Here is a 15,318-nt window from a genome sequence, read left to right on the forward strand (position 1 = left end):
AGTAGCTCCTAACAGCGCGAGGATCATCATCAGCACCGCATCGCCGGGCAAGCAGCCTCGAGACCCACGGATCGACCCTCAGTGGTCCCTCATCACAGAGACGATAATAACGGAGAGGAGGCAGACTAACGAGGCCATGCCGGAGCCCCGGTAAACCGACAAAACATATTTTTCTCTTTGTTCCCCTCAATGCACCGCTAGCTGCCTCCTAGGAGGATCCGCGGAATAGCTCTCTGCTGGAGGAGAGGAGGAGACGGCAACTGAGGGAGGACGGAGAGATTTTTCTACTGTATAACCTAATGGCAGAGCGTGAGGCGTCGCCTTTACCACTGGACGTTCGCGCCCGGCTGGCGGAGTTGGAACTCGAGCTGTCAGAGGGTAAGAACAAACCCCGCGCGCACGTTTAATCCGTTAACGTAGAGGAATCTCTAAAGCAATGGCCCGTTCCCCCAGACCCCACTCGCTCTCCACTGCTCCGCCCCTCCAGATGTTTGTCAGAGCGGCCCTCCCAGCCTGTTTTAGCCGGGACAGGGTGAGGGGAGACCCAGCAGCCCACTGCGGGATTGACCCGCCTGCCTTTGTCTCTCTCTTGGTGACACCGACACAAACCCGGCATTTGACCTTGAGACCAACTGGGTGTTATGACTTGAAATACGTTTTTTTGTCCGTAAGTCCACGGACCCGTGTGCGTGTATGTGTAGGCCTGTACGTGTGTGTCATGCTCAAACGTATGAATTGAATAATATCTCTGCAACACTGCGTGACAGGATACGGTTATGTGTGTGTTCGTGATCGGGCTCGGTGTTTTGGCCTGCATACTCAGCTGCTGCTGCTGATGATGATAATGATGATGATTTGGGTGTTTTTTTTCTGGCGACGATTGAATCTAAAATAAAATAGCCCACAAGGAATCTGTTAAATCACAACCATGCGGATTAACCAATGGAATTCTGAGATTATTTTGCAGCGCGTGATTGTCAGATAAATTGCGCATTTATCTCTGTGTTATATAATGTTGACATATTTTATTCATATACATTGTCTGCTCTATAGATTGCCGTCAACGCTCCTGATGCATGTTGTGTGCGTGGTTTGCATCGTGGGCTAGCGTGTTAGAGACGCACTGATGAACGTCTAGAGCCTAATGCAGCCAGTAGCCTATTTTTAATGCTATGATTGTTGGATCCCAAACCCAGCTGTCCCTCCATAGGCTGTTCATCAGAGCAGGACCAGGACAGATAGTGATGGAGATACAGGTGCTGTACTGGAGATGGACAGATGAGGGGGTGTGCAGATTGATATAGAGAGGGGGGGTGCACAGAGTGATAGAAAGGAGGGATGTATATATTGATAGAGAGAGAAAGAAAGGGTGAACAAAGTGATAGAGAAGGGGGTGTACAGAGTGAAAGAGAGGGGGGGTGTACAGAGTGAGAGAGGGGGGTGTACAGAGTGATAGAGAGAGGGGGGGGTGTACAGAGTGATAGAGAGGGGGGTGTACAGAGTGATAGAGAGAGGGGGGGTGTACAGAGTGAAAGAGAGAGGGGGGTGTACAGAGTGAAAGAGAGGGGGGTGTACAGAGTGATAGAGAGAGGGGGGTGTACAGAGTGATAGAGAGAGGGGTGTACAGAGTGATAGAGAGAGGGGGGTGTACAGAGTGATAGAGACGGTGTGTACAGAGTGAAAGAGAGGGGGGGGTGTACAGAGTGAAAGAGAGAGGGGGGTGTACAGAGTGAAAGAGAGAGGGGGTGTACAGAGTGAAAGAGAGAGGGGGGTGTACAGAGTGAAAGAGAGGGGGGTGTACAGAGTGAAAGAGAGGGGGGGTGTACAGAGTGAAAGAGAGAGGGGGTGTACAGAGTGAAAGAGAGAGGGGGGTGTACAGAGTGAAAGAGGGGGGGGGGTGTACAGAGTGAAAGAGGGGGGGGGTGTACAGAGTGAAAGAGAGAGGGGGGGTGTACAGAGTGAAAGAGAGAGGGGGGTGTACAGAGTGAAAGAGAGAGGGGGGTGTACAGAGTGAAAGAGAGGGGGGTGTACAGAGTGAAAGAGAGTGGGATAGAGATGCCATGCCAATCTGTGTGATTTGATTAGTTCACAAAGACCAATTGGGAAGGAACACTGCTTAGGCTGTAACCAATCACAGCTGGACGTTGATGTGATTCTGGGGATCAGCGTGAGACACACACAGCCGACACACACACACACACACACACACACACACACACACACACACACACACACACACTATTTCCAATGTTCCATGATTGCTAGCAATTTTTAGCCACTTTAAGGAAAATGGAAGTTTCTATAAGATGTTCTTCTGCATCCAGGAAAATGAAACTTTGCTTTAACTGGTCGTGACATATATGTACTATAGATTCCCTCTCAGCTTTCTTGTGTGAGAGCGAGAGAAAAAGAGAATTTGAAGAAAGAGAGAATAGGAAATAGAGAGAAGGGCTGTTATGATCTCAGTGATATTTCAGTGTGGCATTCGCTTGGATATTCTCACTCACACACACTTAGGCAGGTATCATTAGATTAGCCCAGTTATTACATCTGATGCTTGAAATCCAAGATGGCCACCAGGCCTTCTCCAGGAGAATGGTTGCTAGGCAACTCCCTGCCTGCTCCGCTGCGCTGAGAGAGGAAGATGGCGTCTCCCTGTTGTGTGTGTGTGTGTGTGTGTGTGTGTGTGTGTGTGTGCAGAAACAGGAATGCCGTCATGCTGTTGCTGATCTACAGAAAGGCCTCGTAGATTTACACCACACACATGCTGAATATCACAGCGAGGAACAGATGAGCAGATTGGACCTAGATGTTCTGGCTACCCTCAGATTGTGAAACACATTGTCTCTCTCTCTCTCTCTCTCTCTCTCTCTCTCTCTCTCTCTGTCTCGATCTCTCTATTTCTCTCTCTCTCTCTCTCTCTCTCTCTCTCTCTCTCTGTCTCGATCTCTCTATTTTTCTCTCTATCTTCCTCTCCCTCACACACACACATACTGACATAGATGTGAAATGGCACAGAAACAAGCAAACCAGGGCTGGCCTCGTCCACTCACTCACATACTGTCTCTATTCTGTCTGTCTGTCTGTCTGTCTGTCTGTCTGTCTGTCTGTCTGTCTGTCTGTCTGTCTGTCTGTCTGTCTGTCTGTCTGTCTGTCTGTCTGTCTGTCTGTCTGTCTGTTCTCTCTCTCTCTCTCTCTCTCTCTCTCACACTAAAAGGGCAGGTTCTGTGTTCTGAAGCCTCGTAAAAAACAGATACTCTTACACTCAAAACAACCTCTCTCTCTCACTCCCTCCCCATCCCTTTCTCTCCCTCCCTCCCTCCCTCCCTCCCTCCCTCCCTCCCTCCCCCCTCCCTCTCTCTCTCTATCCCCCCACTCTCTCTGCCAGGTGACATCACACAGAAGGGTTATGAGAAGAAGCGGTCTAAGCTGATCAGGGCCTACGTTCCTCATCCTGGAGGTACATTAATACACAGTCTGTCCTCTAATAGAACACAGTGCAGCACATACAGTCGTATGACAATTTCCATGATTTCCATTTATAAATAATTGGGTGTTTGGATCAGCAATTTTATTTTGATCTATCAAATAACTGATGGACACAGTAATAATTCAGTAGTGAAATGAGGTTTATTGGATTAACAGAAAATGTGCAATATGCATCAAAACAAAATTAGACAGGTGCATAAATTTGGGCACCCCAATAGAAAAATCCATCAATATTTAGTAGAGCCTCCTTTTGCTAAAATAACAGCCTCTAGACGCTTCCTATAGCCTCCAATGAGTGTCTGGATTCTGGATGAAGGTATTTTGGACCATTCCTCCTTACAAAACATCTCCAGTTCAGTTAGGTTTGATGGTTGTCGAGCATGGACAGCCCGCTTCAAATCATCCCACAGATTCTCAATGATATTCAGGTCTGGGGACTGGGATGGCCATTCCAGAACATTGTACTTGTTCCTCTGTGTAAATGCCCGGGTAGATTTTGAGCAGTGTTTTGGGTCGTTGTCTTGTTGAAATATCCAGCCCAGGCGTAACTTCAACTTTGTGACTGATTCTTCAACATTATTCCCAAGAATCTGCTGATATTGAGTGGAATCCATGTGACCCTCAACTTTAACAAGATTCCCAGTACTGGCCACACAGCCCCACAGCATGATGGAACCCCACCAAATTTTACTGTGGGTAGCAAGAGTTCTTCTTGGAACGCTGTGTTCTTTTGCCGCCATGCATAACGTCCCTTGTTATGACCAAATAACTCAATCTTTGTTTCATCAGTCCACAGCACCTTATTCCAAAATGAAGCTGGCTTGTCCAAATGTGTGTTTGCATACCTCAAGCAACTCTGTTTGTGGCGTGTGTGCAGAAAAGGCTTCTTCCACATCACTCTCCATTTTTACATTACATTTTGGTCTTTTAGCAGACGCTCTTATCCAGAGCGACTTACAGTCGTGAATGCATACATTTCATGCGTTATTATTATTTTTTCTCATACTGGCCCCCCATGGGAATCGAACCCACAACCCTGGCATTGCAAACACCATGCTCTACCAACTGAGCCACACGGGACCTCTCCCATACAGCTTCTCCTTGTGCAAAGTGCGCTGAATTGTTGAACGACGCAGTGACACCATCTGCAGCAAGATGATGTTGTAGGTCTTTGGAGGTGGTCTGTGGGCTGTTTTTGACTGTTTGCACCATCCTTCGCCTTTGCCTCTCCGATCTTTTACTTGGTCTGCCACTTCTGGCCTTAACAAGAACTGTGCCTGTGGCCTTCCATTTCCTCACCATGTTCCTCACAGTGGACACTGACAGCTTACATCTCTGCGATAGATTTTTGTAGCCTTCCTCTAAACCATAATGTTGAACAATCTTTGTTTTCAGGTCATTTGAGAGTTGTTTTGAGGCCCCCATGTTGCCACTCTTCAGAGGAGAGTCAAAGAGAACAACAACTTGCAATTGGCCACCTTAAATACCCTTTCTCATGATTGGATGCACTTGTCTATGAAGTTCAAGACTTAATGAGCTCACCAAACCAATTGTGTGTTCCAATTAATCAGTGCTAAGTAGTTACAGGTATTCAAATCAACAGAATGACAATGGTGCCCAAATTTTTGCATAGCCTATTTTTCACATCTGATTTAATTTGATACAACTTAATATTGCTACACTAAAAATCTTTGTCCGGACAGTACCCCAGTACTCTGCTTTTATTAGAAAATGAATGGCATGCCATTGTGATCATTTTCTGTGACGACAGAGTCAATTATTATGCCGCCTCAGAGGGGTGCACAAACTTTTTCATACGACTGTATATTCTAGTCCCACTGGGTTTAACCTTCTTCCTATTAACCCGTGGCTCTCTCACTCTGTAGTACTCCCAATACTCTCAATGCAGCAGCATATTCAACATGCTGAAAGCTCCTTCCACACTGAGAATGTTTGGTGATTTTTGTATCTCTGTGGATTGGACTGTATCTTTTTGACTCGCTCAATTGTTTTTTGTGTGCTTTTCTCTGTGTGTGTGTGTGTGTGTGTGTGTGTGTGTGTGTGTGTGTGTGTGTGTGTGTGTGTGTGTGTGTGTGTGTGTGTGTGTGTGCGCGTGCGCACTTTTCTGTGTGCACGCGTTTTTGTGTGTGTGTGTAGGTATGGAGGGTATGTCCCACCGCCCATTCTTCGCCCCCCCGTCTGCCGCTCGCTTCCACAGGCGGCGTTCTTCTGGAACACGCGATGAACGCTATCGTTCAGGTACACACAAGCACACACCCGCCTTAACTACAATACTGAACCTCACCTTAGACCAGAGTCATTGAAACTGTTGGTAGACTCAACTTTAGATTGACCTTTCATTAGTCAACATATAGCTAGAAGTGTTTTGATTAAATTGACTAACACAATTCCTTCTTTCTCCAACACCATTTCACCCCCAGACGTCCACAGTGAGGCGGTGCAGGCAGTGTTAGCCAGACATGTGGAGAGCAAGGTGGCAGTGCCCATGCCCTCCAAACGACGATCGCTGGTGGTACAGACATCCATGGACGCCTACACACCCCCAGGTGAGACACACACACACACACACACACACACACACACACATCAGGTTATGATATGATTATGTCAGTGTTATGCTGTAGTTGTGCTGTATGAAGGTTGTATAAAGGTTATTAACTCTCCCTAGGCCTGTCCTCATTGTCTTATACAGTTAAGTTCTATTAAGGTTGTAGTAACGTTAATTATATGTTATGCTATGCAGTTATGTAGTATGAAAGTTGTATGAAGGCTACTGACCCTCACTAGGCCTGTCTTCAGGGTCAAATAGAGTTGGGGTTAGGTTGTGTTTTGGTTAGCTATGATAGGTTGTAGTTATGCTGTATGAAGGTTGTATGAAGGTTACTGACCCTCACTAGGCCTGTCCCCACTGTGCTCAGACTCATCGTCGGGCTCGGAGGAGGAGGAGGGGCCAGGCGATGATATGCCAGGGATGGAACACTGGATGACTCGCCCCGCCCTCTTAGGTCCAGCCCACCTAGGCTCCACCTCCTCGTCCTCCTCGTCCACTCAGAGCGGCGGCAGCGGCAACGCAGGACGACTGGCAGACTCGCTCGCACACACACACCTCTCACACCCACACCTGGCACACGCCCACCTCACACACACACACCTGACCCAGTCACACCACGTGTCAGCTCACCACGGTGAGTACAACTTCACTTTTCTTATTTGTGTAACAGTGTGTTTGTGTGTATGTGTTTACATCTGTATGTGTGTGTCTGCAGCTATTGGACACCTGTCTCTGAAGCGTAAGCCAGCTCTGGGCGTGGCAGAGAACGGAGGATCTCTCAGGAGATCCTGTGAGTTCGGTTCTGATATGCTGTGGCCTCCACCGCTGGAGTCTGACGGTCAGTACGCTCACACACACACATGCGCTCACACACACACACAGACCTTTTTTTAATGCATATACCATTCCACTGCTTTAACACTCTCTCTCCCTCTCTCTCTGTCTTTGTTCTCTCTTGACCTCTCTCTCTCGCTCTCCCTCTCTCTCTCTCTCTCTCTCTCTCCCGCTCTCTTACTCTCTCTCTCTCTCTTCTTCTCTCTCTCTCTCTTTCTCTTTGTCTCTCTCTCCCTCCCTCTCTCTCCCTCCCTCTCTCACTCTGCTCCTCCTGGTGTAACTGGCTACTCATCTGACTCCTCCCACTCCCACCCCCACTCCCACTCAGAGCGCCACATAGGAACCATCGCCCGAAACACACAGAAATATGGCAACGCTGAGCGCATGGAGACTGGAGATGGTGTCCCGGTCAGCAGTCGTGTGTCTGCTAAGATCCAGCAGTTAGTGAACACTCTGAAAATGCCTCGTAGACCTCCGCTCAGAGAGTTCTTCGTTGATGACTTTGAAGAACTTCTAGAAGGTAGGAGCTATCAACCAATAAATCAGTCCAATGAATAAATAAATAAATACATACATATTTAAATCTAGCTATCTAGCTATCTTCTCTGTCTTTATATTTAGTGAAAGGTTAGTGAAGGTTTCTGCATTCATCTCTAGTGTGTGTAATTGTTTTACATGCAAGTTTCACAATAAAAGTCTCTGTCTCTGTAGTCCAGCAGCCAGACCCCAAGCAGCGCCGTCCAGAGGGGGCAGAGATGTTGGCAGTGAGAGGAGAGGCTCTGGGGGTGGTGACTAACTGGCCCCCCTCCCTGGAGGCAGCTCTCCAACGCTGGGGCACCATCAGCCCTAAAGCCCCCTGTCTCACCAGCCTGGACACCACTGGCAAACCTCTATATGTACTCACATACGGTAACTACACACACACGCACATACACACATCAAAGGAGGCTGGTGAGAGGTGGATGGCTCATAATAATGGCTGGAATGGAGTAAATGGAAAGGTATCAAACGCATGGAAACCATATGTTTGATGTATTTGATACCATTCCACTGATTCTGCTCCAGCCATTACTATGAGCCCATCCTCCTTAATAAGGTGCCACCAACCTCCTGTGGCACACACACTCACTCAGCCCTGTGTTGTGTCCATAGGGAAGTTATGGTCTCGAAGTGTCAAGCTGGCCTTTAACATCCTCCACAAGCTGGGCAGCAAGCAGGAGCCCATGGTGCGACCGGGGGACAGGGTGAGTACATGTAGAAGATCCATCCCTCCAATACTTTTACTAGTTATGTTATTAATCATGGATATCCGAATTAAGGACAAGAAGGATTGTAATATTTTCTCCCTGCCTATGTTCCTCCGATCCCCTAGGTGGCGCTCGTGTTTCCTAACAATGACCCGGTGGCCTTCATGGTGGCCTTCTATGGCTGCCTGCTGGCTGAGGTGGTCCCTGTACCCATAGAGGTGCCCCTCACACGCAAGGCACGTCTACATAAATGTGGGTGTGGGGAAAAATGAATAGTCAGAGGTCCAAGCACAGAGCCCTGGGGAACACCTTGTTTCATTCGCATACTGTTTGTTGTGTTGTATAAGCAATAAGCACATTCAAGCACATATAGGAGTGTTGGACCTGAACGTGTCTGTCTTGTCCAATAGGATGCTGGCAGCCAGCAGATCGGCTTCCTATTGGGTAGCTGTGGGGTTACCGTGGCGCTGACCAGTGATGCCTGCCATAAAGGCCTGCCCAAGAGTGCTACAGGAGAGATACCACAGTTCAGAGGTAAGTATATGTGTGCGTGCATGAGCATGTGTTCTCGTAATCTAGTTCCTCAACAGTGTATGAATACAGCCAAATGATTCTCTGTCTCTCTAGGATGGCCTAAGCTGCTGTGGTTTGTGACTGAGTCGAAGCATCTCTCCAAGCCTCCCAGAGACTGGTTCCCTCACATCAAAGATGCAAACAGCGACACAGCATATATAGAGGTAACACATTCATTACATTTCCATTACAAAAAGAGCTTCTAATGTAAATCAATCCAAATGCTTTAACAGAACCCTAAGGGGTTTTAATGTGTGTATTTGTTACTCTACACCATACCACTGCTTTATCTCTCTCTCTCTCTCTCTCTTCCCCCCAAGTACAAGACCTGTAAGGATGGGAGTGTTCTGGGAGTCACGGTGATGAGGATCGCTCTGCTGACTCACTGCCAAGCCCTCACACAGTCCTGTGGCTACACAGAAGGTACTGTAAGACACACACTCTACACACACAACACTCTCTCTCACAAACACACTCTGCCAGGTAATCTCTCTAACGCTTTCTTTCGCTTCAGTGATCTCTTGACGTCTGTCTCTCACTTTGTCTCCCTCCCGCTCTTGCTCCCCCACTCCCTCGTCTCCCCTCTCTCTCTGCAGCGGAGACCATAGTGAATGTTCTAGACTTTAAGAAGGACGTGGGCCTGTGGCACGGCATCCTCACGGTAAGACCTGCTGCTACAGGTCAGGTTGTCAGGGAAAGTATGATAAGGGGTTAAAGGTTAGAGGTTAAAGGTTATGTGTATCTCCTATCTCCAGAGCGTGATGAATATGATGCATGTGATCAGCGTTCCCTACTCTCTGATGAAGGTCAACCCGTTGTCCTGGATACAAAAGGTCTATCACTTTAAAGGTCAGACACACCCACCTGTCAATCAACCACTCAATAGTAAATTCATATGTCAATCTACAAGATATTGTTATGAAGTCATTTGTCAATCATTCAGGCAGTATTTGATCTTAACTTCGCGTTAACCCTGAAGTTGACGCTGTGTGTGTCCCTCTCCAGCCAAGGTAGCGTGTGTAAAGTCCAGGGACATGCACTGGGCTCTGGTGGCCCACAGAGAGCAGAAGGACATCAGCCTGAGTTCCCTCCGTATGCTGCTGGTCGCCGACGGATCTAACCCCTGTAACTCTCACTTCCTATTTATCGAGCTATTTTTCTCTTAGTCCTCTCTTTTTTTCTCTTAGTCCTCTCTTCTCTTCTGTCCTCTCCTTCTCCAGGGTCTATCTCGTCCTGTGATGCGTTCCTCAATGTGTTCCAGAGTAAAGGCTTGAGGTCAGAGGTCATCTGTCCCTGTGCCAGTTCCCCCGAGGCACTGACTGTTGCCATCAGAAGGTAGGCTCCGTCTACACTACCCCCTGACTAAGCACACTAACACACACACACCATCAGCAGCAGCATTCAGTCTTGGTCGATCCTAGAGTAACAGGCTTAATATTTTGTTGGTTTGGAAAAGGATTCTGTCAACGTTAATACCATCATCATCAGTGAGATCAGTCCTTTATATCTGTCTCTCACTGATCCAGGCCAGTGGAGGACAGTAGCCAGCCCCCAGGCCGAGGTGTTCTCTCCATGCAGGGTCTGAGTTACAGTGTGGTCCGCGTCGACACGGAGGAACACCTGTCAGTCCTCACTGTGCAGGATGTGGGCACTGTCATGCCTGGAGGTATGGGTGTGTGTGTGTGTGTGTGTGGTTAGGCCTGCTCTCTTCTTCAGCTCCAGTTGTGCAGTATGTGTGTTCTGTCTCCAGCCCTGGTGTGTGTGGTGAAGCCAGACGGTGTGCCTCTCCTGTGTAAGACAGATGAGATCGGGGAGCTGTGTGTGTGTTCCGTTGCCACGGGAACATCCTACTACGGACTGACAGGCATGACCAAGAACACCTTTGAGGTGAGGACAGTAGGGTTTGTGTGTGTTACTTACATATAATGGCCATTTGTACTGTATATATAGCATGTACAACATTGGTGTGGGTGTTTGTTCATGACATAATATGTGTGTATAATGTGGGTGTATAATGTGTGTGTGTGAGTGTGTGTGTGCATGCATGTGTGTGCATGCTGGGTGTGCATGTGTGTGCGCACTTGTGTGTGCGCGTGTGTGTGTGTGTGTGTGTGTGTGTGTGTGTGTGTGTGTGTGTGTGTGTGTGTGTGTGTGTGTGTGTAGGTGTTCCCTGTAGCATCCGGTGGAGGTCTGGTCAGTGAGTATGCGTTTGTCCGTACGGGGCTGCTGGGCTTCGTGGGTCCAGGTGGTCTGGTGTTTATCTCTGGCAAGATGGACGGCCTCATTGTGGTCAGCGGACGCAGACATAACGCTGATGACATCATAGCCACCGCACTGGCCGTGGAGCCAATGAAATTCATCTACAGAGGGAGGTATGCAACCTTGCAGTATTGTTTTGGGCAAAGACACTGTAAATGACAGAACCACATGTTCTAGTCAAAAGTACTGCACTACATAGGGAATATTATTCTCCGTCTGTACTCACTGTACCCTCCATGGAAAAGATGGTAGTCAGAGACCATACTGATACTACCCCAACCTTCTAACTGTCTGTCTGTCTGTCTGTCTGTCTGTCTGTCTGTCTGTCTGTCTGTCTGTCTGTCTGTCTGTCTGTCTGCCTGCCTGCCTGCCTGCCTGCCTGCCTGCCTCCAGGATAGCAGTGTTCAGTGTGACCGTGCTGCGTGATGAGCGTATTGTGGTGGTAGCAGAGCAGAGACCAGACTCTACTGAGGAGGACAGCTTCCAGTGGATGAGCCGCGTGCTGCAGGTAACACTACCTCACATCACCCTACCGTACGACCTTAATGCAGGTAACACTACCTCACATCACCCTACCGTACAACCTTAATGCAGGTAACACTACCTCAACATCACCCTACCGTACAACCTTAATGCAGGTAACACTACCTCACATCACCCTACCGTACAACCTTAATGCAGGTAACACTACCTCAACATCACCCTACCGTACAACCTTAATGCAGGTAACACTACCTCACATCACCCTACCGTACAACCTTAATGCAGGTAACACTACCTCACATCACCCTACCGTACGACCTTAATGCAGGTAACACCACCTCACATCACCCTACCGTACAACCTTAATGCAGGTAACACTACCTCAACATCACCCTACCGTACGACCTTAATGCAGGTAACACTACCTCACATCACCCTACCGTACAACCTTAATGCAGGTAACACTACCTCACATCACCCTACCGTACAACCTTAATGCAGGTCACACTACCTCAACATCACCCTACCGTACGACCATAATGCAGGTCACACTACCTCACATCACCCTACCGTACAACCTTAATGCAGGTAACACTACCTCAACATCACCCTACCGTACAACCTTAATGCAGGTAACACTACCTCACATCACCCTGCCGTACAACCTTAATGCAGGTAACACTACCTCACATCACCCTACCGTACGACCTTAATGCAGCTAACACTACCTCACATCACCCTGCCGTACAACCTTAATGCAGGTAACACTACCTCACATCACCCTACCGTACAACCTTAATGCAGGTAACACTACCTCACATCACCCTACCGTACGACCTTAATGCAGGTAACACTACCTCACATCACCCTACCGTACAACCTTAATGCAGGTAACACTACCTCAGCACGACCACAGTACGACCATAATGCAGGTAACGCTACCTCAACACGACCACAGTACGACCATAATGCAGGTAACACTACCTCAACACGACCACAATGCAGGTAACACTACCTCAGCACGACCCCAGTACGACCATAATGCAGGTAACGCTACCTCAGCACGACCCCAGTACGACCATAATGCAGGTAACGCTACCTCAACACGACCCCAGTATGACCATAATGCAGGTAACACTACCTCAGCACGACCCCAGTACGACCATAATGCAGGTAACACTACCTCAACACGACCCCAGTACGACCATAATGCAGGTAACACTACCTCAACACGACCCCAGTACGACCATAATGCAGGTAACACTACCTCAACACGACCCCAGTACGACCATAATGCAGGTAACACTACCTCAGCACGACCCCAGTACGACCATAATGCAGGTAACACTACCTCAGCACGACCCCAGTACGACCATAATGCAGGTAACACTACCTCAACACGACCCCAGTACGACCATAATGCAGGTAACACTACCTCAACACGACCCCAGTACGACCATAATGCAGGTAACACTACCTCAACACGACCCCAGTACGACCATAATGCAACCAGACTAGTCAAAATGTGTGAATGGAGGTTGTTCATGATCTCTTGTCTCCTCCCCTGTGTGTGTGTCCGTGTGTGTGTGTGTCTGTGTGTGTGTGTGTGTGTGTGTGTGTGTGTGCGTGTGTCCGTGTGTGTTTAATTGACAGGCGATAGACAGTATCCATGGTGTGGGTGTGTTCTGCCTGGGGTTAGTTCCAGCCAACACCCTCCCTAAGACCCCCCTGGGGGGTTTACACCTGTCTGAGACCAAACAGCTGTACCTGGAGGGGGGGCTGCACCCCTGTAACGTCCTCATGTGTCCTCACACCTGTGTTACCAACCTGCCCAAACCACGACAGAAACAACCAGGTGAGAGAGAGAGAGAGAGAGAGAGAGAGAGAGAGAGAGAGAGAGAGAGAGAGAGAGAGAGAGACTGCACGTTTAGAAGAGCTGATTATATTTTTTTCTTTCACCTTTATTTAACCAGGTAGGCTAGTTGAGAACAAGTTCTCATTTACAACTGCGACCTGGCCAAGATAAAGCAAAGCAGTGCGACACAAACAACAACACAGAGTTACACATGGACTAAAACATACAGTCAATAACACAATAGAAAAAAAGTCTATAAACAGTGTGTGCAAATGAAGTAAGTTAAGGGAGGTAAGGCAATAAATAGGCCATAGTGGTGAAATAATTTCAATTTAGCAATTAAACACTGGAGTGATAGAGACTGGAGTGATAGATGTGCAGAAGATGAATGTGCAAGTGGAGATACTGGGGTGCAAAGGAGCAAAAGAAATTAAATGAATAACAGTATGGGGATGAGGTAGTTGGATGGGCTATTTACAGATGGGCTATGTACAGTTGCAGTGATCTGTGAGTTGCTCTGACAGCTGGTGCTTAAAGTTAGTGAGGGAGATATGAGACTCCAGCTTCAGTGATTTTTGCAATTCGTTCCAGTCATTGGCAGCAGAAAACTGGAAGGAAAGGCGGCCAAAAGAAGAATTGGCTTTGGGGGTGACCAGTGAAATATACCTGCTGGAGTGCGTGCTACAGGTGGGTGTTGCTATGGTGACCAGTGAGCTGAGAAAAGGCGGGGCTTTACCTAGCAAAGACTTATGGATGACCTGGAGCCAGTGGGTTTGGCGACGAATATGAAGCGAGGGCAAGCCGACGAGAGCATACAGGTCGCAGTGGTGGGTAGTATATGGGGCTTTGGTGACAAAACGGATGGCACTGTGATAGACTGCATCCAATTTGCTGAGTAGAGTGTTGGACGCCATTTTGTAAATGACATCGCCGAAGTCAAGGATCGGTAGGATGGTCAGTTTTACGAGGGTATGTTTGGCAGCATGAGTGAAGGATGCTTTGTTGCGAAATAGGAAGCCGATTCTAGATTTACTTTTGGATTGGAGATTATTAATGTGAGTCTGGAAGGAGAGTTTACAGTCTAACCAGACACCTAGGTATTTGTAGATGTCCACATATTCTAAGTCAGAACCGTCCAGAGTAGTGATGCTGGACGGGCGGGCAGGTGCTGGTAGCGATGGGTTGAAGAGCATACATTTAGTTTTACTTACATTTAAGAGCAGTTCAAGGCCACGGAAGGAAAGTTGTATGGCATTGAAGCTCATCTGAAGGTTAGTTAACACAGTGTCCAAAGAAGGGCCAGAAGTATATAGAATGGTATTGTCTGCATAGAGGTGGATCAGAGAATCACCAGCAGCAAGAGCGACATCATTGATGTATACAGAGAAAAGAGTCGGCCTGAGAATTGAACCCTGTGGCACCCCCATAGAGACTGCCAGAGGTACAGACAACAGGCCCTCCGATTTGACACACTGAACTCTGTCTGAGAAGTAGTTGGTGAACCAGGCGAGGCAGTCATTTGAGAAACCAAGGCTGTTGAGTCTGCCGACAAGAATGTGGTGATTAACAGAGTCGAAAGCCTTGGCTAGGTCGATGAATACAGCTGCACAGTATTGTCTCTTATCGATGGAGGTTATGATATCATTTAGGACCTTGAGCGTGGCTGAGGTGCACCCATGACCAGCTTGGAAACCAGATTGCAAAGCGGAGAAGGTACGGTGGGATTCGAAATGGTCGGTGATCTGTTTGTTAACATGGCTTTTAAAGAGGATAGATATAGATATAGGTCTGTAGCAGTTTGGGTCTAGAGTGTCTCCCCCTTTGAAGAGGGGGATGACCACGGCAGCTTTCCAATCTTTGGGGATCTCAGATGATACGAAAGAGAGGTTGAACAGGCTAGTAATAGGGGTTGCAACAATTTCGGCTGATAATTTTAGAAAGAGAGGGTCCAGATTGTCTAGCCCAGCTGATTTGTAGGGTTCCAGATTTTGCAGCTCTTTCAAAAC

The 15,318-nt window shown here is 48.0% G+C and overlaps 1 protein-coding gene across 3 annotated transcripts in view; it reads left to right on the forward strand.

The window, feature by feature from the left end:
* Positions 1-18: 18 nt before the first annotated feature.
* Positions 19-15,318, forward strand: part of LOC106590456 (disco-interacting protein 2 homolog C) — a 38,881-nt gene continuing 23,581 nt past the window's right edge. Inside the window, exons 1-22 of one of the 3 annotated variants that reach the window (XM_045710595.1) lie at positions 19-378; positions 3,389-3,460; positions 5,647-5,748; positions 5,931-6,056; positions 6,429-6,695; positions 6,777-6,899; positions 7,224-7,415; positions 7,607-7,804; positions 8,048-8,139; positions 8,268-8,378; positions 8,553-8,676; positions 8,770-8,879; positions 9,036-9,138; positions 9,312-9,376; positions 9,471-9,564; positions 9,721-9,840; positions 9,936-10,050; positions 10,242-10,381; positions 10,466-10,602; positions 10,879-11,087; positions 11,368-11,482; positions 13,111-13,312. In XM_045710595.1, the coding sequence (XP_045566551.1) occupies positions 300-378; positions 3,389-3,460; positions 5,647-5,748; positions 5,931-6,056; positions 6,429-6,695; positions 6,777-6,899; positions 7,224-7,415; positions 7,607-7,804; positions 8,048-8,139; positions 8,268-8,378; positions 8,553-8,676; positions 8,770-8,879; positions 9,036-9,138; positions 9,312-9,376; positions 9,471-9,564; positions 9,721-9,840; positions 9,936-10,050; positions 10,242-10,381; positions 10,466-10,602; positions 10,879-11,087; positions 11,368-11,482; positions 13,111-13,312 (2,896 nt within the window). In that variant the 5' untranslated portion in view covers positions 19-299. Of the gene's footprint in view, positions 379-3,388; positions 3,461-5,646; positions 5,749-5,930; positions 6,057-6,407; positions 6,696-6,776; positions 6,900-7,223; positions 7,416-7,606; positions 7,805-8,047; positions 8,140-8,267; positions 8,379-8,552; positions 8,677-8,769; positions 8,880-9,035; positions 9,139-9,311; positions 9,377-9,470; positions 9,565-9,720; positions 9,841-9,935; positions 10,051-10,241; positions 10,382-10,465; positions 10,603-10,878; positions 11,088-11,367; positions 11,483-13,110; positions 13,313-15,318 lie in introns of all 3 variants that reach the window. The other 2 variants (XM_045710594.1, XM_045710596.1) reach the window with 2 other exon arrangements.

The sequence above is a fragment of the Salmo salar genome, chromosome ssa29 (assembly GCF_905237065.1).
Source record: "Salmo salar chromosome ssa29, Ssal_v3.1, whole genome shotgun sequence".
Lineage (NCBI taxonomy): Eukaryota > Metazoa > Chordata > Actinopteri > Salmoniformes > Salmonidae > Salmo > Salmo salar.